General features: G+C 38.9%; 1 protein-coding gene across 1 annotated transcript in view; it reads right to left on the bottom strand.

The window, feature by feature from the left end:
• GRB2 (growth factor receptor bound protein 2) overlaps nt 1-23,528 on the bottom strand; it is a 53,714-nt gene that overhangs the window by 8,328 nt on the left and 21,858 nt on the right. The window contains exon 3 of the mRNA XM_075044518.1: nt 4,016-4,113. Coding sequence (XP_074900619.1) covers nt 4,016-4,113 — 98 coding nt within the window. The remainder of the gene's footprint in view (nt 1-4,015; nt 4,114-23,528) is intronic.

Consider the following 23,528-nt stretch of genomic DNA (forward strand, 5'->3'; position numbering starts at 1 on the left):
AGCCTATAACCATGCAGATGATTGACCTTAGAGGAGAGCATTTAATAACAAGAGCTCCACTCACAAAGTTTACTTTCTACATTGAATGTTTCGGTGCAGTAAAAAGACAGAAGTTGCAGAATCCTCCCAGAACCAGTCATTCTTAAGAGAAGTTGAAGCGTTCACCAAGTCACAAAGTCACCAAATCTTCCTCTCTAAGAGGAAGCTATCTCTAGAGGTGAAGGAGGATCGATCATTTGATTACCAGGCTCTCCAGCTACTGGCAGCCCTCACTCCTCTCTCACTGGCTGTCTTCAGTATCTGCTCATCATAGCAGGCTGCACAAAAACAGATCCCTATATTATATCAAGGTTGATGAGTCCACAGATATATTTCTACTATATGCAACATAGTAAATAAAACAACTCTAGGACATCCCTCTTGTAAAAGGAGTATTCATTCTATTTAGCTATGCAGGTCTATTATGAAAAGCATTTTGGCACTGAAAATGACACATCTTGTTTACAAACTTGGTTTCCATGATCACCTAGACAATTTTTACTTGCTTGCAAGTCTTCTTGTGTTAGCTTTTCCTTTTGCTTCCAGGGGATAAAAAGTTTCTCCTACAACCATCCAATTTCCAGTGATAAAGAACTTCATGGCATTTAGTACTTAATTAGTACTTAATTTAGTACCTAGTGGTTTAGTATCTGTGCTGCTTCTTGGTACCTGAGGTGGTGGCAGTGACAGCAGAGGGACCATCTACCTGCCTCTCGCTGCACTCTGCTACTTTCAAAAATCAACCAAGAGAAATCATGATGTGAAATGCCTTCAAAATTCAAAGGTGGTGTTTTGTTTCCTGGGCTTTTGGCACAATTGTCAGAAAGATAAGGAAGTCCTGAATTTTGCCTCTGCCAAATGTTACATAAAGCAAACTTTATATTATGATTTTAGATACCTTGCCATAGTTCTTGTTTATAAGGTGTTTTAATTCTGTTTAGTTCTCAAATAATTCTCAGTTACTTGCATGTGACTTGAAAATGAAAGCCTCATCTTAAAAAAAAAACAAAAAACAACAACCCAAATCAAACCACCTCACCCATGTCTGTAAAATGGAAGGAAAGCCTGAAAGAGCTCAACAGAACACTTATAATCCTTCCTGAAGCCTCAGAAGTATACCCCATTTTTCCCCTAAATTTTACTGAATCACTAAAAAGTAGAAGTGTATGATTCGATTAAAGGAAGTAACACTCCCCAAGTAACAATATCAAATTCTTAAAAGTTTTCTGCCAGCTGTTTCTAACCACTTTAGCCATTCAGGGTAAAAGGAGCTTGAATTCTAAATATAAAAAAGATGAAAAGAAAACTCCATAGATGAAAGAAACAGAGTTATTTTAAAGGACTACTGTCTACTTAAGAACACACTTGTAAAGCATCAGAAGTATTGTGCACATATGAATCTTCGCTACAGGATAACTGAAAAAATTAACAAAAATCACTGCATGTCAAAAAGCACACATGGAGAATTAGGCCAAAGAAACTGACCACAACATTCCCATAGCTTCCCTGCTGAAGGGCTAGGCTTGATAACACTTGTCTCCAACTAGCTTTGTAATGTAGGTGAAACTCATCCAGTCAGCACTGCAAAACCAAATCCAGGCATTACTGCTGATGCTGCACAGCTAGAGGGAGATGCACTGATCTGTACAACACAAAGTTCACATTGCTTTCAGACTCATTTCAATCGGCAGTTTGGCAATTCTTTTGGCTTTACTTAGCACAAGCATTTAGCTTGGCCAATTTCCTCCACATGTTACAATATTGCGAAGTGAGACTTCAGCAATATCTTCAAGAAAAGCTGATTACAAACACAAACCCTTGAGATGCACACACCATGAGTCCGATGCAGGCCATTTCATAAACGGCAAATTTTCCCCTGGCCCCTTAAAGACAGAAGGATAGTCCTGCCACTGAACTGCACTGCTGTGCCTTCACAGGAAGCCTCCCTGCCCAGAGTTTCCTGCAGCTCTTCTCTGAGTATCATGCCTATGTCTACTTACATCTTTGCTTTGTTAACTGATGTGGCAATTCAGATTAACCCTTCAGAACCCAGGTGACTCAGCTGGTGACCGAGAGGCACCACATTTTCCTTACAGTTTCATTTGCTAGTAGTTACAAAGCAAACCGTGAGATTTGCAAAATACAAGCAAGAAGAAATGCTGCTTTTAAGACTAGCTGTGGGGCTGGAGGATTTAAGCCTCAGATCCTAGGACAGGATTTAAAGCAGTTTTCAGTTGCTTGCTTTCCAAATTCTCTTGCAAAACTCTGGTGCACCTTCCCACAACATGATTTGATACTAGTCTGGTAAAAAAACCATTCTCTTTCTCACTCGTGGTCAGCTGCCTGCAATTTGCTTTTTGTATGACCTGTATGACTACTTAAGAGAGCTCTGCATTACAGCTAAGCAAACATTATGCTATAAAAACTTTTGCATAATTTCCCAGGGTTGTTAATGCTCTAGTTAAGACTCCCAGCATTGCTGACACATGAAGCTAACTCCATTCAGCTGCCATCAGCAGTTTAAACATCTTCAGAAAAGGTCAGATTAACTATGCTTAAAAACTACTACCAAATTCACCCACTTGCAGGCTCAGATATTGTTCATTCCCTTTTATTATAAAAAAAAGCAAAAACCTGACAGCTCTAACCCTCTAAAACAAAACACCAGGGATGATTACAGAACAAGCTGATCATCACCATCATCATCACAGAAGACATTACCACAGTATAACTCAAATGCCTGCAAAACTGTTATGAGAAGACGTATGATGATTCAAATCAATGAGAGATAGAAATTGCAATGTACATTTGTGATTCCCAGTGGACTAGCACGATCAGGGTAAACTGGACATGTTACTGCAGCAGACAAGGCTTTAAACAATGTCAGTATTTTCTTGTGCATCCTTGCTTCGCTTCCCAGTTGGCTGCACTAAAGCAGTATACCTCCTCTCCTTCTCGGGGCACAGTCCCCCAGAAGCTTCCTTCTGCTATTTCAAAAGAGCCCTTAGAAAAATAATTCTTGATTGGATTTAACTGCAGTATCTTCATGATATAATTACACTCAACAATTAACAAATCTATCATCATTTCTTCTGGGAAACTCAAACAATACAGCTCTTTGTAAAAACCCTGATTACAGATTTTGCTGCTCCTTCCTAAACCTTTTCTCGACTTTGAATCTGTTACCCAGAGCTTGCTGTTTTCTTGTTCATATGTTGAAGGGTCTTAAAGGTTGCCAGAGTTTAGCAGAAGACAGCAGAAATACATGAACCGATACAAAGAAAATACCCAGTCACGAAATGCTACTATTTTCATATGCTAGATTCTTTATATCTAAGAGGAAATGTTGAAAGTAGTTACTCAAATACAGTTCTCTGGAGCTGCAAATCAATGCAACTATACTTGCATAACAGTAGACACTCTTTGAGGTTGGCCTGTTTTGTGAGGAAGGCGTTGGACCAGATGACTGTTAGAAGTCCTGTCCAACCGAAACAATTCTGTGATTCTATACTCAGGATGTGACATACACATACTAAGAGTTCAGCTTCAAATATCCTTAAACATTTTTCTGGTGACCTGTGAATGCCACAACTTTTACTCTTATCTGCTGTGTTAAATCATCACAAGAACAGAGTCAGGCTTTTTCCTGGGGCAGTGGTGGTGACAACTCTCTACTAAAGAGTTTTCTGCTGATTTATGCCCGACCCCCAAGATCAGTCTGTCTGACCCTACAGCAAAACACCAGAGCAACCACTAGAAAAGCTTCCAAAAATACCCTGCTATATAGCTAGCTGTGAAATTAATTACAGTAAACACTACAGCCAGAGATACAACTCAGTAGCCGTCCTTTATCTAACGATACATTTTGGTAGACCTGGTAAGGTACACTTTGCAGCATATTCAGAAAACCTTCTTCCTGTCTGAGAGGATGCACAAAAGTAAGATCAAGGGAGCCTATCACCAAAGCTCTACTTACGGATGTGGTTTCATTTCTATGTAGTTCTTGGGAATGAAGCCATCTTTTCCATTGAGTTCTGCCTTGTACCAATTCTGATCGCATTCTTCATTCAAAACCTGAAGGAAGCAAACAAAAAATAAGCCTACCACATTTCAAGATAGAGCAAAACTGATGAAGGTACTAGCTTATTCTTCCCATTCTTGTTTCAAAGACTGCTCTTGTAAGATGAACCTATAAAAAAATGTTGCTAGTCATCCTGATCCCCTGCATCTCATGAGCATTCAGAACTGTGGTGAACAAAAAGCTGGATGAGTAATTTAAAATAGCCAAAGGATTTTAGTGCCAAAACCCCATGCTTTAGTAAGAAAGTCACTGTAAGTCCACAGGTACTTTTAACAACATAACTAGACTGAGATTTGTGCCAAAGATTAAGTTGGCTGTCATCACCAAAAAATTCTGTCCAAAATCTGCAAGCAAAGAAATTCTGATTCTTTATCACTTCTAATGATCACTTTTTCCTGAATTCAGCTGACAAACCTGATGCTTTCAGCATAAACGTGATTTCATCCAGCTTTTCTGCATTTGCACTGGTTGCACACTGGATACATTAAAGATTCTAGGCAACATCTATATTAGAGAATTTTACAAAAAACCTCCTCCCTTGTGACAACATTAGCACTGGCCCAGCTGCAGATACAACTGGCAGCTTCAGCTGGTTTTGCTGATACAAGTTAAAGCCAGTTTAAATTGGATGGCAGAAACAGTGACTTGCCTGTTGAATATTTTTTATGTTAATAAAGCAAGTTAAGCATATACAAACAGCAAATGTAGATGAACAAGGTTTCTTTTTTTTTTTTAAAGTGATACTTTTCTTACTGTAACTTTATTCTAAAATGAATGAAAGATCAGGAGTCATAAGAGAGGAGCCATATGAATAGGTAGCTTTAAAAAGCACAAATTCACACTTCAAAGCATACTTGCTCTAAAAATTATGGTGCTTTATTTTTCATTGAATTTCTGTTAACTGGTACAGTGAGTTTGAAACTATCTCTCCTCAAAAATATTTTATTTGGTGTTGGAAGTAAACATCGCACAGAACCTGCCCACCCTTTGAAATCAAGCACCACCACAACACTTTTCCCTGAGCACTTTCATTCCTTCTCAGCTTTCTGAGGTTCTTTTCAAACTTTACGTCAATGGCCAACAAAAAGCTGGATGTGAGTTTTTTTAAAAAAAAGAAAAAAAAAAAGATACACATAAAGCCTCAAGTCACAAAAGTATCACATGATTAGCACTGCCTGAATGCAGGAAGATGAGGAAATGCAAAGAGAAAGACAACATGAACGCAGACCAGAGATCACATACTACATACACATAGAGTTATGGTGAAGACATCCACCAAAAAACCAAAAGTCTTCATAAGCAATTATTGCCATTTCTGACCTTTTTTTTTTTATATATATATCTCACTATGTTTCTTTTTTGGAAGGATGATGAAAGGAAATTAAAAAAAAAAAAAGGAAAAGCAGACAAGAATTTGCAAGTGCAGGCCTTAAAATTCTTACAGCTAGTGGAGATGCTTCAGAAAATTAAACCCTAAAGGTCAATGCTTGCTGCCTTTCAAAAATACATGACATGTCAACACCCTAACGTGTCTCATTGCCGACTGCTACATATAAAAAAAAAACCTCAACACCTACTGAAATGAAATCCCATAAAGCAAAAAAAGAACAGAATCTGAATCTCCTCAGTGAATTATAGTGGGTAATAGTTAACTAGCTGTTCCTTAACTCCCAGCTGAAGAGGCTGATGGTAGGATGTACATTCCCCAGATGCCAGCACTTCCACTGGGGAACTAGCACAGCAGCAGGGCCACATCTACAGAGCTTCAGGTGAGCAAAGATATGCACCTTTACGGCCCATTTCAGGATATTTTCAGTTGAACAGACTTTAATACTTAAAAGATCCTAAGTACTTCTACATGGATAAAAATATTCAAGCTATCTTTTGTGCAGTTACTACTGTGGGCTTCCATTTCTTTATTTACAAGCATTGTTTTAGCATGCATTACAGCTCAGTAATTTAGCATGGATAATCTGACCACAGGTCATGAGCAGTTCAAGGGTGGCTCTGTTACAGGCTCTGAGGTAAAATCTTGCACGTGAAGAGTTGATGCAGATCAGCTGATGTCTGCTGAATTGCCTTTGAGCAAGAAAACGGTGCACTTCTCTCACAACCACTGTACTGACTGCGAGACAGCATTCTGTGCAGAACCTGATTCAACTCCAGAATAGGAAATACAGGTAGATGACACCAGCAGGCAGCTCTAGGATACTGAGCAGGGAAGATGGAGATTAAAAACAGCTATGTAAAAAAGTGAATTGCATAAGACTAGGGAGACAGAGTGCAGGGGTTGAATCCCAGATCTACAACTCAGTCATGCAAAGATTTTGGCACATAGCTTGAATGACCAGGAACTTTGGTTGTTATATACCTCAGCCACCATCATTACAATACAATAGAACACAAACATGACACATTTTGATGTGATTTCTAATAAGCCAAATCTTATGCAATAGTGTACATTCCTTTATCAAAGATAGCACAGATCAAACCTTTGATAAGATTTGATAAGATTACAAACTCATTTCATTAACATCAGAGAGCAGGTAAGTGATATGGCAGTCTGTTCTTTCTCCAACAATAAAAAAGTCAGGTAAATTTTAGCTTCATATGAAGGACATTACCACATATTTGTGCTTTTGACAGTAGGTATTAAAAATTACCAGAAATTCTAATGCCCAAATGTAAATTATTTTAATGAGTTTTATCTTGCTCTGAAGATATGCTAATAGATTTGGAAGAGCCAAATCACATAGGGCTTGGGGTACTCATTAATGCTTGGCCTGAAGCCAAATACCAGTGAGGGAGCATTGCTGAGGCATGCATTAAGCTTTGTAACCGGAATAAAAAAAAAAAAAAAGCTGGATAAAAAGCATAGTAAGGTTAACTGCCTACACATATGCATCTACAACCTGTTCCAGGGACTTCTGCTGTAATAATGAATCCTCCAAAGCTCCACAGTGGCTTTGTTTGCTCCAAGGACTTATTCCTGCTTCACAGACAGAATGACATATCTTCATAGCTGGTTGTCCTTTCTAGGATCATATTAACTAGTTGTCACAGCTCCATTCACACCCTGGCAGGCAGCCAAACTCTCCATGCCCTATATTATATACCAGAGAGCTTATACATACACAGTCACCCTGCAAACACTGTTTTCCCCTCTCCGGGTGTCTCAGTGTGCACTCTTCCAGAGGCAATAGAACATACTGTTTTCTTTACAAAGCTCCATGTTCACGTATCATTTCAGGAGGAGTCACCTCCACAACACAGGTATCTACAAAATCATTTTTCTGACAGCATCTCAGACAGACACCACTGGAGCTGCTCCCAGTGCTTTGTCAAGCAAAACTGACTTGTACCGAAGTACCTTAAATTCCGGACAACTTTGCAATCATATGCACAAGGCTGGAATTCTGGTGGCTGCTATGAAGTTGTGTAGCTATTATTATGACAACAGCAGAATAGCCATGTAAAATTTCAGCTTTCAAAAAAACTTAGGCTGCTAACATCCATTAGTGAAATACAACTAAAAAGTATGTTGGGGACACATGTAAGAACTCTTTGCACTGGTCTATGCAGCTTAGATGTTTACATCTGACATTGCTCTCTTTTCTTTTAAATTGTAAACTCACTGAAATGAAAGAACTGGCTTTAAGTAATTAAACCATTTTGCTGCAAAACATTTTAAGAAAAGGAATCCAGTAAATCCATCTGTCCCATACCTCTAACTGGCCTCCAAGTGATTTCCAGATAATAATTAAGATTAAAATTTATTATCTGGATATTTAAAAACCAACGCTAAGTCTCTAAGAAAAATAAAGATTCTTAACTGAACTATGGTAAGATTTTCCCAGACTTATCAAAGCTATAAAATTTAGTCTAAGTACTGCAGGTATCACTGGATTTTACTTTGAAAATTTCCCAAGTACAAATAAATACAGATAAATTAAGCAACAAAATGAAACTTCAAGATTCACTGCTCTAAACTGAGACAGCCTTCAGAGTCTGCAAAAAAATCTAAAAGGCACAAACACTTATTTATCTCCACAACTGTTAAAAACTGCTGCTCTTCATATAGGTCAAAACATAAAGCATTCCTTTGCATCCAATCCCCTTGTCTGCTATAGATCTAATCAAGTCTATGCCAGAGTGACTCTTCCTTCCACACTGGGGCATCTGTGCCTGAGAGGAGGAAGAAGGAAAGATATTTTTAGCCACTACATTTGAACACATACTGCCATGTGATGTCCTCAGTCTGTAGTCAGTCCTGTTTTACAGTAATAGTGGCTCAACTGCTGCCCGTCAGTTTCCTAGTTTGATAATAGATCTCTTATCAACAAAAACCCATCTGTTCCCATGGAAATGGAGAAGCACTGCTGAAGAGCCACACAAGGCAGTTTCTAAGTTTTAGCTAGAACAGTTCACACACAGCAAGCATCCCCAGCCATTTTCAATTCCATAGCTAGCGAATATTTCTAAGCACAGCTTTTCCACCCTTGTGAACTGTTGCACACCAGTCTTGATCCTCTCAAATCCAAACAACTTTTAGGAACACACAGGCACTAAACTGGAACATAAGCAGATCTGGCATGTCACCTCTCAAGCTGACTCCCATATGCAAATGTGAAACTAAACATAAGGCCTCAAATGTACTTATGTGCTAGCGAATTTAGCCAAATTGATCAGAATGCTTGGGTTTTGGAGAGACAAAACCCAAAAACCTTGTTCAGAGAGGGCTCTGAGGTTTTGCTGAGCCTCCTCTTTTCCCTGAACTGTAAGGTTCTGGGGTTCTTGCGGGGCTAACTGAAACAGAAGGTAACAAAACTGCTCAAGTACAACCTGTTAGCTGCCAATTTGTTTTTTTCTCCTCAACAAAGTTCCACTGACACTGCCACAAAGAAAACAATGCAGTACATTAAAAACACTCTCAAAGTCTCAGGAATCCAAGGAAAGCACTCATGACACTCAAACGAGGGCAGGAATTAAAATCAAAGGAGTGAACAAATGATTCAAAGGCAGCAATTCTACAACTAAATTTTTAAGCCCAGAAATTACTTGTCCCAGGGTGGAATGGCAGTTGGGAGAACGGCTCTCACTCTCCACAGAGGTGCTTTAACACAGCTTTTCATTTCAGAGAAAAACAGCTCCTTTTCTGCTCCAAGAAGAGAATTACAAACTAGCTACAAAACCAGCAAGCACCCACTGCTTCAAGGGAAGCTACACCTGGATTCAACAGAGCAAGATCAACACAGTCCATTATACAGCACTTTTGTTCCCCACAAAGTTAATGCAAATAGCACCACAGGATATTCAAATTCATCTCTTCAGGGTTTTGCAGAAGACAACCCAAGACATGGCCTGGTAACCTGCAGCTCCCTGCCTCATCCTCATGTTGCACAAAATCCCCTGAACAAATGTATCCTCACTCTGGCTGCCTAACACCGTCGACAAGGCAGCTGCACAGAGGAAAGGGCATCTTAAGGAAACCTAGGGTAATCTGCACGTCAAAATGGCACTGTAATTCAGGTCAAGCCAAACCATAATTTTTCTTTTCTTGGTTTACTCATCATGACACACAGTACAGTTAAAATTAACTTCAAACATTCAATGCAAAAAGATACATTAGACAATTGACTAGCTCAAGAGCACACAACTGCTGAAATGTTTTAGGTTTTTCCTAAAATTCAATTTAGCATAATCACACGTAGGAAATGCAAAATATCCACATTTTTCAGATCAAAACCTAAAGCATGTCTAAACATGGTGCTTTCAGATTGTGAATACTTGGTCTCTAGGCAGATATAAAAAGCTGTGAAAACGCGTAACAACCACTGAGCAAGTGTTACTGGAAACAGCCAGAGAAAGATTGTTTCTTAAACTGCACTCAACTACCAAGTATTACATTATAAATACCTAAATAATGCACGTAGATTGTAATATAATGCAATAATGTGTTATGAATACAGGTTTTCATTCTCACCCTCACCCCAATTCTCATCATCACTATAGAAACACTTCTTCCACCCTTATCTTTTTAAAGGCATAAAAAGAGCACAGCATACAAACTCCCCCAAAAAATTTCAGAAGGTCTGCCCACCACAACAACCAGGAAGTACAAGGGCCCTTCTTCCCCACTCCTTAAGCAGCGCTTTTGTCAGAAGCCTTATCTGAAGTGACAACTGTTACTTCAACACAGCACACACACTGACTTTTCACGCTGACAGCACTTTCAGCAGGCTGAACAGTTGAAAGCAGGAATCAAGGACAGCAAATTTTGAACCTGTTCAAATCAAAAGGCTAGTGTCTGGGTTACGTAATGCTGTCTTTAGACATATTTTATTCTTAAAGAAACTAAGTTATTTCTATTCGTCTTGAAGGAACCTGGCAATCTAGTCCAAAGTAAAATACAAGACAAAGCTGAAAGACAGCAAACCAAAAATGAAAATGAAAGTCACAGTACACAGCCACTCTAGGATCTAAGCTTCTCTTTCCAAACTGTAAGTAATATTGTCCTCCAAGTCTATTGCACAGATCTACTCATCACTGGAGGCTTGTTACATGTATACATTTATAGGTAAATCCGGTATTCACCTAACCTTCAGAAAGGGCTGATGGGGAGAAGTAGCTGGGTAAGATTACAGGAAAGGATATTACTTTTACCTACGTGAGATAAAGGCAAGTTACAATTACAATTTCATGCAATATTTCACCATGCAGAACTCCAGATAGAGCGCGAGAGATAGTGGTCAAGAAATCCATAGTAGCACTGGCTGGCAAGAATGTCATAACAAAGCAAAGTCCAAAGAGAGGAATATAGCTAGGAATGAGCATTCAAGCTTTCACTTGAAAACCACTTTGATTTTTTTGTGTGTAACACAAGAATACTTGAGGCAACTTTAAGTTAGCTGAGGCACAATCAAGTCTAGCCACAAGGACAGAACTCAGCAGAGACTAACTTACCTTGCCTCTCAGGCCTTGCAAGTCTTGTACTACTTCTTCCCCTCTGGCAAAGCCTTCAATTATGAAGGCTTAAGATAATAGGGGAGAGAGAGAGAGAAGTAAAAAAAGACAACTCTCTTTCCCTATGGCTCACCTTTTTTACATTTATGTGGCACAAAGAGATAGGAGAAAAAACCCCAGTATTATAAATTATATTGTAGTGACCTCCAAAATGTCTAATGGAAATCCTGGAAAGAGTCAATAAACCTCAAGGAACTTTGCCACTAGTCTCGTCTTCAGTGAAGTTTCTTTCTGTGTAGGGACTTTCCACTAGCAAAAACACAAAGGTAGAATGATTACAAATTCACCAATTCTGCCTACGTTGCTTGTGAAGGATAGGTAGCGAGATGTCAGCCTCAGCGATAACAGAATTCTCTTCCAATTAGTCCTCCCACTATTACCACTTGTATAAAGGTTAAGCTACAGATACTACAAATTGTGTATTTTCAAGAAGGTTAATGCAAAATCTCCATCATAGAGAGAATGGTAGTCTGCAGTAAAAATTAGTATTGGTGATTTTACAACCCAAACAAAAATAGCTTTATAGAGCTAGAAGCAGCTACAGCTAGTGTTCTAATTAGGCTTCCCTCATCTAAAAGACCCCCAAGTGTTTCAGAAGCAGCAGGGACTCTCAGAAGTGAGATTCGTTTTATGTTCAGCAACTTTTATGGTGCTTAAGTGAACACTAATTCTGAAAAACTTCATAACATAAGGATGACTGTTCAACATTTGGATGTTGCAGTCAATGCACTGTCTCATTTCAGTGCTTGATCAAAATGGAGTGCAAAAAAGGAAAAAGATTGTTATCACAGCCTAAGCTCCACAGCTTGGCTTGCACAGAGAGCAGAATGCTATGGGATTCACAAGAACAGTTTCTTAAAAAGAGGAAGGGGAGTGTTGTTTTTCCCCGAACAGACCAAGGGTTAGTTTACAGTGACTGAAGACCAGGACCAGCCGCCTTTTATAACTAGCTGTAGTGCTCAGGATGTTATCACGGAAACAGAAGACAAAACATCCTTCCTTAATCTCAAACCCAATCCACATTGAATTTGGAAGCATTGAAGAGCACAGCATTTTGCCAGTTTTCTGTTGTGCAGTGTGGATTAGTTTACTTGGGTACTAGTGGAGATGGCCATTTGCTTGCAAATGAGTGCCTTTCCTCATTGAGTTTTTATTTAAAAAGTAAACAGATTAGCACTGTTTAATTTAGGGTTAAGCAGAGTCCCAAAAGAAAACCATCAGTGAAGTACACAAACTGAGGAACAGGTCAAGCTCTGAACCCTAGAAAACTCTATGCCATCCTCCCCTCTTTTTTACCAAGGAAAGAAAACCACCTTGAATTCCCAGTAAAAACCTGCTCTATTTGGGAAAGGTTCAAAATCCAAAACCACACCCCAAAATAACCCAAATGCATATATGCACATCTGTACATAAAGAACAGAGCATACATTGCCTTAAGCATCTAAATAAACCCTCAATTTTGAGAAGAAAAATTCTGAAAGAACTACTTTTACCTAGTGGTCAGAGTAACATCTCCTGGTTTCTATTCCTGTATCTGCTGCTAACGCAAATGCTATAAATTCCAGGCCCTCTTAAAAGAGGGGCTGTTCTAGCTATCCCTTCAAGTTTAGCAGCATGGATACCAAGCATAAAACACATCTGTTATCATATGCGCTAGGCTGTTTATCCAAGTACAACCAACTACAACTTTTCAGGTCTTAAGGCTTTTGTAAGAGCTCTTGGCACAAGCTCTGAGGGATGAAGGTCGAAAGTCACTCTACCAGAAAATAATAATAAAAAAAGCTATTAAGCATTCCAATAAGAGTGTTTCAGAGTTGCTTCCAAGCTTAACAGGGAAACACTGCAGAAATATCAGCAGTGGTATTGTGGCAGTTTGCAAGCATATAAAACTCATACATTTCTCACTCATGCAACTTCTCTCATCATGCCGGCTCTGTTGTAAACCATTACTTGATGGTGTGTATCAAACAGAAAAACTGAAAAAGGTAATGAAGAACAAGCAATCATAACATGTGCTTGTCATTCCAGCTGTGGTTGCCCTTTTACAACTTTACAATACAAATTAAGCTGGTCACATACAGTAAAAGTGAAAAATACCCTGGGGAAATACACATGCATGACAGTCCATAAATCAGCCTAGATTCATAGCTTGTGAAATCCATTCTTAATCTGCTTTGCATAACAATTTTACCTGAATGCCATATAGTTCCTATTTCTATCTGCATGTGTCCTATTTTGTCCTAACCTCTCTTACTAAAATGCACTGCCAGAGAATGTATTTCTCACCATCTCTGAGGAAGGAGATACACCTGTTTCTCAGAGACAGGGACAACTCCTCTGCAATCCCTCTAGGACCAGAAGGCAGAACTCCTTGCCAGTTGTCCCACAGATTGCCTTTAAACACACTCCAGCAGTCAACACGACTAAAACTTTCAGTAGAAGACAAGAAAGGCTTGCATTTCACTGAAGTACAGGATATTGCAACAGTAACAACCAGCACTTAATAATCTCATGCTTGGTACCCCAAACATCTACAGATATAAAATCCCCAAAACTCCTCTACCAAGAAAGAAAGGTAAGAAATGCCAAAATGAAGACAGTCATGCTTTCTATTCCAAATGGAAGATGTGTACCATTATCTCTGCTATACTTCATTGCCCAAGAAACCACCAAGTCCAACACTCCACTCCTGTACTTTCATTCTTAATTACTGCTTTTCCTAGCACACAAACTCAAGCAAATTACCTATCACTTTTAACCAGATAGGAACAGTTATTTGTGGAGTGACATCGAACAACTGCTCCATGTAAGACGTTCTCTATTACAACCATTCTAATGCTTGTACACAACAGAGTTGCTACAACGCACTACGTGACAGCACGTTAAAGTCTAAAAGGGTGAATTATGGAAGACAAACTGCTTACCAACAGCTGCACAACACAAACCTTCAAAGAAGGTGACTGTAGCCACTGAAGCTGAATATTGCTCAGTTCACTTGGCATCCTGCAAAAATATCACACCACATAACGCAACTCTACCCCAGTGCTGGAAAAGCTGGGCAGGAGGAAAGATGATTACTAGTGGAATAACCTGGACTTAATCTTTGATCAGAAATTTAGGGTATGTGACTAGAGGGCAGTTTTATAATAGTCTCGTGGACTTCAAACTACAGTGCTCCACAGCCAAGGCTGTACATGCACTGAGCGGAAGAATTTCTTTGCATGTTGTATAGATATTACAGCCCTGTCTATACATCTCACCATGAGTTTTACTCGTCTTAAGAGCGTGACACCACCGTGATTTCAACCAGTTTTCCACTGTAATGTTTGGGGTATTTTCAGAGGAACTGATACCTAGCTAGTTATTCCCCATCCTGTATTGGTGCAGTTGATTATTTCTGCCTTCATGTATGACAGCACATTAATCCTTGTTGAACACCTTCCTGTTTTTATAATACATTTCTTCAAACCATTAAGATAGTTTTAAATAGTATCTCCAGCATGCATAAGCCCAACTCAACTAATCACCACCACAAACATTGTAAGCGTGCTCTGTTTCATCACCCAGGTCATCAATGCAATATTATCATACCCAAGATAGTATTGTGGAAAGACACTCAGAGCCTTCAAGTGCAACAGTGAATGACTGCTACCTAAGCTTGATTATTGTTTTCTAAATATCTTCACGGTCTTTCCTATCATAGGCTTCACCTAAATGGTGTCTCTCTGCTTATAAAACAGGCTGCCAATGTCAGTGGACTACTAGGCTTGATAAACTTGGCAGTGCATTGTGGGTTAAGTGACTCACAACATGTCTAAAGACATTATGAAAACTGCAGTCTCAATGTACTTTGAAAACCTGGAAAAAGTTTAAAAAAATATGTACATGCCTTGCACTGGCAACCAGACTATTTGGTGAGAAGCAAAACAGATACCAATGTTAACTGCCTGATGCAAAGCAAGCCAGAAGGAAAAAAATACTGAGGTTGTCCGAAACCACTACCAAAACCCAACTACATTTCAGTGGGAAATACAATTATAAACACTATCTGTTACATTTTAAAGCACACTAAGAAAGACACAACCCATAAAGGCCTTAAAGAAAAATTTCAAAAGCGTTCAAAACACAGACTTTCGTTTTTTGCTTTTAAAGGAAGTAAATTAACTTGATCTGCAGTTGCTTTATCTGTTTTTTTTCCAGTAAAAAAAAAGCTATCACAACACCACGAGCAAAAGGTCCAACATGCTTCCAAAGATCAAGACAAGAGACAGATTCCTGCTGACTATGAGGAACATGAGGCGGGGGGGGGGGGAGGCTTTCAGAGCAATTGGCATATATTTACAAGATAGATAACCTTCAAATTCTTTTTTTTTTTAAATGCATGGTTTTGTTTGAACTGTTTTATTACAGTATTTATTATTCATTCATTTTACAGAGCAGACAAGTTAACAGAGCAATAAAGACCTTAACTTTGCTTCATCTGGTTTTAAAATTTAAAGGCTTTAGGATTCTACTAGCATCGATTCTTGCATTTAATATTGATTGCTTAATATTTCATAGCTTTGTAAATTTTACAGAATGTGAAACAGTCTTACTCAGCTCTTTGCCAGGAAGATATCAGGAATAGTATTTAACAACTAATTACCTATAGAACAAAGTTCCCTAGGTTAATTACACCTGATACACCATATTAAAAAAAAATATGTATTTGAAAAGCTATGCAACACTTCAGTTATTCTGATATTACTGAACTTTTGTACATTTCAAGTCTCTTACTGATGGTCCTCAAAAAACACAGTTGTTAAGTTACGCCTTGAAAGGCGGAATATTTATTCAACTAAACACAGAGCTATAAGCCAAAATCCAGATGACTTAAGCCTCCATCCAGGACTGAGGATGTTTGCAGGCATCTCTCAAAACACTCAGCAACAAAATTGTTTAATTAATACTGATATTGTACGCATCTTGACCTCAGAATTAATAATCTTACTAGTTAATTCATACTTCTGAGCATGAATTCCTACCCAGCTACAAACTCAGAGGCTACACTATCAGTCTGTAGTGGCTAGATGTTTGGCAGCAGTACTGTTTGAGTTGGTTTATGCAGTCACTGCCATGTGGCTGCACCCTCCCACATGCACTCCGTGCAGTGGTAACAGACACTTGTAGTTCAACAGATTGGGGAACTGATCTGCAGAACAGTTTAGGGAGGTGGTGTATTTTTCACCTGTCTCAGTTGAGTGGTTGGCTACACAGATAGCTATACCAGCAAGTACAGGGTACAACTCTGGAACTGAAGCAAGCGACTGAGGAGACGGGAAGGAAAGGAATGGGGCAGGACTGCTTGAGCAGGCACTGCCATGAAGGAAACACCCTTCGTTCCAGTTTCAAAAGACAAAAAAAAAAGACCTGCTCTACAATTGTTGCAATAAACAACCCCAAAACTTACATATGCAAGAATTAATAGTTCCACTGGCTTAAAGTTTTATGTAGGCAGAGTTAAACAGAGCAGACTATAGGAAGAGATGGACAAGAGTTATAGTAGCAGCACATGGGTAGTCCAGCAAAGGGGCAGCAAAAACCCAAGACTCAACTGACTGGGAGTGGGAGGAAGGGAAATGGGGAAGCAGGAGTGAGGGGCTCAGCTGAGGCTTACAGAGGTATTTGTGTCTTCTGACAACAGGCTTATTTGGGCAAGTGTTAAGACAGCTTTTTTTCAAGCTGTATACAAATTGAAGCTGGGACCTTTAATGGATAAGATGGAAAGAAAAGTTAACTTCAGGTCAGCCAGCCATGTTAAGCCAAGCCTCACACTGATCCTGGCAAGAGACATCTGAAGATTTCTGCAGCATAGACAGAAAAAACACCAGACTTGATGCATGAAACTGCTACCAGGTTCAGGGACACTTACAACAAATACTGGTGGGCCGAGCGAGTCTCTTTTTCTGCTCCATACCTTCAACAATGACAGCTGTTGGTCCTTCTGACAAGTTTAATTCTTTACAAGTTACATCACTGACATGCATAGCAAAAGTAATCTCTTCCATCCAATTACACATTGCAAAACTGCACACATGAAAAAGAGCAGGGCTTTACGACTAGATATTTTAAAATTACATGTTAATACCAGTGCACAAAACTCATCCAACATAGGATGTCAAGTGAGTGTTAACTGCAATATCCTTTCTGCAGCAATTGAACAATCAGTATTTACTATGAACAATCAATATTTGCTAATTTCTTGCATACCTAAGACACACATGTACTTTCCTGCCAGTCCCTAAAGCATACTCTGCAATTTGCATTTGAAAGTACATAAGAAGGAAAAGTTCACATTCCACTACCTTGAGACAGCTGCCCCAAATGTCATCACTATTCAGTTCAGACCCCAGCTGCAAAGGCTGATCCCTTTGGCCAATGAAGCTGAAGTCTGCCATTTCCTGTTAGCACCAAAAAGGGTTTACAGCCTTAGTGACCTAAGAATAGTATTACCACCACCTATTTGAACTGCATTTTCCCCAACTTGAAAATGCATCTGTAACTCCCCACCCATGCATTTCAATCCCTCTCCTACTGAAAAAAGTTAAGTAAATGGTGTTGAAATCTCATTTTCAGATGAAAAATGAAAATTACTTTTTAAAGTTCCACACAGGATTTTATGAGCCATCGCTGCAAAGCAACATCAGTGCTCTGGACAGGATCTAAGAATCCCTCCACATACAACTGTCAGTCCATGCAAAGAAGTGGTATTTCCTATTGTTGTCAGGACCAGCAACAGCAGTTGCATCTGCACCTTTAGGAAAGCATAATTTAGCTTTGGCCATAAAATTTACCAGGCATACTGATGGAGAACAAAAAGATATAAATGCTTGTGGCACGGAAGACACAGATCTTTATTAAGCAGACTTCACACACCACCAAAATGGAAAACACCAACTAGTGATAACTAGACCAGAAAATAGAACTTAAAATACTACAGAAAGCCCCTCCACTTTTCTACTATGTTATGAAAAATCAGCCTCTAACCTCAAGGCTATGTGAACCTTTCAGATGTAAGGCTTACTGCAGTTGCTTTAAACCAACAGGTACCACAAATAAAAGACTTGCCTCATCAATGCAGAGCTTCCACAACTCTGCTAGAATTTTATGCTGGAGTCTCATGGTTCTTTTTTATAGAGACAACCCTTTACTCAGACTGACTGCAATCTATCCCCTGCTTTGTCAAGAATGAAGTTCAGGGGAGGAAAAAGAGAAGTTTTGCATTTGCTACAGTAAGGGTTCACTGTGCTCATCTGAATTACTCCCCTCTTACAAGAGAGAAGCTATGACTCATATCAAGCATCAAAGTCAACGAATACTCAACTTTTTTTTTTTTTTTTTTCCTTCAACCCTTTACAGCTCCTCACAGAAATTATTACTGGGGAGTGTCACAGCAACAGCCCTTACATCACCAGCTACTCCCCCATTCCTCCTCCACTACCCCAAATGAAACAGGCATGCTATCACTAAGCCAGCTCATGCAATTCTTTATTCTTTGCAATTTCCTACCTCTCACTTGAAAAACAAATACTTCACTGTTATCTAAAAATATATTAAAACATTGCCAGCAACTCAGCACTCAAAGCAAAACAACCATCACCACCCAGTGTGAATACACAATAGAAGCAGCATTTTTGGTAAGGCAAATTTTTAAGGAGTTCTTGAGAACAGCACGAAAAATAACTCAAGTTACAAAAAGAAAGGGCTGCTCTATAATCGCCAAGAGAACGCTGCTCTGCCATCATGAGACTCAGCCAAATGTATAGCCCGAGGGCAGGAATGAAGACTGCAGTTTGACAGCCGCAAAAGTCTTCAGCAGAAATGCTAGCTCAGGGTACACTGATCCAACTCCAATGCCAAAGCTGGTCTCTCCCCAGTGCAGCCAGCACAACTACTTTAAACGAAATCAAAGACAATCTTAGCTAAAAACAAAACAAAACAAGAAACCCAACACAAAACCAAACCAAAAAAACAACAAAAAAACCAACACAAAACAAAAAAAACAACGAACCCCTCTACACTGCTGGCTTTCTTCCCTGACCAGTTCACAGTGCAACTCTACAAATGTCTGCATTACCACAAGAGTGACACACAAAACAGAATATCCTGTTCATAAAGCAAAGACATGTCCCCAAGGCAGTGATTCCACAAGTGAAGTTTGTGACAGAGCTAAGTTAAGCTTCTCCCAATACTTTCTTCCCTCCAGCCATTGATCCTCACCTCTGCACTCATCCCCATCCTGTGCTGGCCCAAGTGTTTGAGAAGTTAGTGAAGACTGAACAGAGTGAAATAAAAAAACCCCATTATTTGCAAGAGCTCCATTTTTGCCAACTTGCTCAGTCCCAATGGAGCTTGGTCACTTACGTGAATTTCATGTCAACAGAGCACTGGAATTAGCAACTAGAGGAAAAGCTCAAGTGGTCCCTGTACTACAAAACAATGAACCTTAATTAAGAGTGATACACTCAATGTACTCTAGGCAGTTGGGGCAGCAATTTAAGTGATATTCCTGCATTGCATGCTTCTTTCCAAACAAAACCAGGTGTAACAACATATATCATTCTACAAAAAGGTCCAATTTAGATGACCTATAAAAATGACAGAACAAATACAGAAGTAGAAGGAACTTGCTTCCTTCTATCCCAGCTTTGATGTACTAACACATCTTTTCCCCTTCATTTCCATTATTCCTCCCTGTCCCCTAAATGCAATTTCAGGATGGGAACTGGCAAATATGCTTGATGTTCAAAGATGACCAGTAGAATAGTCAGAGCAATATAAATGCTTTAAAAGAGTTCCCTGCAGCATCTAATCTAGAAGTCCATCAGTGTAATACAATAAAATCTCAAGTATCCTATGAATCTGTTCAAACAGGAGTTACAATATAATACAAATAAGACAGAGAATCATATTTGCTTTTTAACTCCCACAATCAGCAGATGTCATTTTGCTTTGTTTTCATTTACAGGCCTGAAGAAGCAATAACAGTTGTTTCATAATTGGTGCCTGAAAATGTGCAGAAAGGACAGAGATTCCTCCACAAGTTGAAGACAAAGACCTCTTGTAATCCTCAAAGTTCACCTGACAATGTTTGCATTAGTGTTCTCAGGCAAAGGTATTAGCCTAGTGCAGAAAAGAGTCCCTTTCTCCACAGACTAGAAAGTTAACCCTTTGCAATCAATTAAATTTGACCTTCCAATAACAATAGCAAAGTTGTGCTGTAGATACTGAAAAGCTAGGGAATTCTGTGCTCCAATTCAGTAGTCCCTTCTTCATTTAAAATACACAGCTACATATTTTCCAGCATCTTGCATTAAATTCTGTGTGCTTGTAATGAGATCAGAAGACACTCCATTCATTTTTATATTTTTGTGTGTCAAACACTGGGACAAAACTCTGGAAAATCCCATTTCTTTTCAGAAAACTAGAAAAAAATAATTCTGACCTATCATGAACTAAGGATCTCCAGAAGGTGCTCTTATTTTAGATTCCCTGAAGTATTAAACTGAAAATGGAATTCTTAATAACCATTACTAATTTTTTATCATATATATAGGTGGAATTTAATCCTTTGCAACTCAAATGAGTTGATTTACTCATCATTTTAGACAGTCTGTTTAGACAAAATAAACCCCAAAACAACAACTAAGTGTACTACTCTAAGTAGGAAAGTCTTTGAGAGCTTGATATTTCAGGATGATATAACCATTTAATCTGACGTTTGCAGAACATGCCTCAACTACCTTTTCACTAAATTTTTTGTAGCTGTTGAAGAAAGTGTTAAACCCAGGACATTTTCAAATCTAGAGACTAAGTGTAATGAGATCAGAATAATAAGATTACCATAATCTGCCTCACACACATAGCTAGGATCAGCCCTAATCTCTTCATTTTGAGACAGATGGAAAAAGCATGAAATCAGAGATAACAGGAGGCCAATTTCCTAGAATAGGCAGCTTTTCAAGGTTCACCATAGCTGTAAGTCAATATTTTGCTAGATTCGTACCTATTTAACCAATTCTAATATAACATCTTGGAAGGGAGAATGAGGCATCTCCAAATCCAGACTGCATAAGCAATAAGTAATATATAAATGTAATTTTAAAATGTTGCAGAATATTAAAGACTAAGAGACTAATTTACTGAGACTCTAGCCAATACTGTTCCCAGATGCTTTAACTGGAAAAAAAGTGAGTAAAGAGCCAATCATTTGAAAAACAAAGATCTCAAAACTCCACGTGACTAAAGACTGCTTATTGATTTTTACTACAAGGTGGATAAACACTGTTAAGATAGCAATTTGCATCTGCGACCAGTGTGACACAACGCAGTCGCAGGAAGGGACAGTTTTAATCTTGGTTTAAGACAGCATATTAAAGAGATGCAGCATGGAATGACCCCTTAACTCTTCTATTCTGCAGGATATGAATATTGGCAGGGGGGAGAGGGGAAGCATGAAATAGCCTCAGATATACAACATAGCTAAGAGTGATTATGGTGGCCACTATCCAGCTACCTCAGTGGAACCTGGCCAAGAATCAGCAATAGGGAAACTTAGAGAAAAGAAAGAAAAGCATGCTATATTTTAGCACTAAATAGGATCAGGAAGATGCCTTGAGATTAAATAACACTGTTAAGGGAAACAGAGGTAAGCAAGAAATCATCCAAGGAATTAAAAACAGACCATTGGCTATTGGATAAATGGAAAATTATTTTTCAAGCAGCTAACAGCTCCTAACTTTTTCCAGAAAAAAAGCCCTACCCTGTAGGTCAGCAAAAGCCTCAGACTCTCTAAATCAAAGCCTGCAACATGAGACCTTTGAGGTTTGATGTGAAGTTTAGCAGTATTGTAAGCTAGTCATGCAAAGACATGAGAAAGGCAAAAAAAAAAAAAAAAAAGCACCACAAGATCCAATCTCTTACCAAGCAGGTTCACCTGTCAGTTCAGACTAATTACTCTCACAACTCTTAGAGCACATTAGCAGTTTGCATGCATCTGCTCTTAGCCAATAATTTTACAAAATGTCTTAATTCAGCCCACAAAAAGCCTGTTCACGCTCTCACAGCCCTTGTGATTTTGTGACGTATTATATAGACATAGCCACAATTAATAATTTGGTATCCACACAAAGCTCTTTCTATTGCCTCAACCCTGTTTGTACGTATGCATAACTTGCTGCCTCACCTCTTATCTGTGCATTTAAAATGTTAAATTTAACTCTCCTTTGTGGGGAAGACATGCAGATCTGCAAAAAGCACATCACCCATTTCATTTTGGGATGGTTCACTGAGAAAAGCTAGAAGTGGAGATCTGATCACATCAGTTCCACAGGGCTGGTCAGACAATCCCATTCACATGAAAAGAACAGCAAAACCAACCGTTGTGTAACTTTAGTGTCCTGGCAGGGAAGATTTTTTGCTCCGTATCAGAATCTTAATCCAATTGCATGTAAACAAACCCTTGCTTAAAACAAGACACCTTCATAACTAGATTATAAATTCAGTTATAAATCAGCATTGACTAAAATAAAGAGAAATTAATGAAGCTTATCTTTCCCTGTACAAATCAAGGCAATTTCAGTGCATGCAATTAACAACATTTTGGCTTCGCATGATGTAAGAGCTCAGTTTTCCACAGTATAAAACCCCACCATTTAAGGCACCTAAAATACTAATTTACCACTAAGGGACTGCAACTATATTCATCGGAGAAGAGATTTGTCAGCTGCAGAGTGATGGTTTTAATTAGCATATTTTTGATTGATATAGTTTATTTAATCTGTTTTTACTGACTTATGTCTAGCAACATCTCAAATTGGAAAGAAAATGTATAGGTTCTTGGGTACTTGGTCTGGCTGATCTTCAGAGAGTGAGAATATTTAAGAGAGACGGGAACTCTTTGTTTTCCAGTAACTGCAAAACTGCTCAGACTTCCTCTCTAGTGGGACACGCACACAGGAGGAAGACACTTGCAAATGGTTTCTAATCAGAACACAGAATATCGTCTGACTCATTCCTGTCACATTTGCATAATGCAAAGCACACTGAGAGATCTTGCAAACCTTTACGAGAGCGTAAGTGTACGTATCAAACTAAGCAAACTGAAGGCAGTTTGCACCATTGGCTCTAGAACATTATATCCACTTAAAAACATTTCACAGAATGTCTCCAATCTCATAAAACAGAGCCAAACATGAAATGAGATGCAGCTTTACTGTACAACGTTACATTAGCACCAATGATTTTCCTGCCCACATAACACTGAATGAGGAAGAAAGAAAGGATAATAAAAAGGCCCTTTAATGGAAAATGATTTTTAGGGGACTTGCTTTTAAAAGTCTGAGAT

The sequence above is a fragment of the Buteo buteo genome, chromosome 13 (assembly GCF_964188355.1).
Source record: "Buteo buteo chromosome 13, bButBut1.hap1.1, whole genome shotgun sequence".
Classification (NCBI taxonomy): Eukaryota; Metazoa; Chordata; class Aves; order Accipitriformes; family Accipitridae; genus Buteo; species Buteo buteo.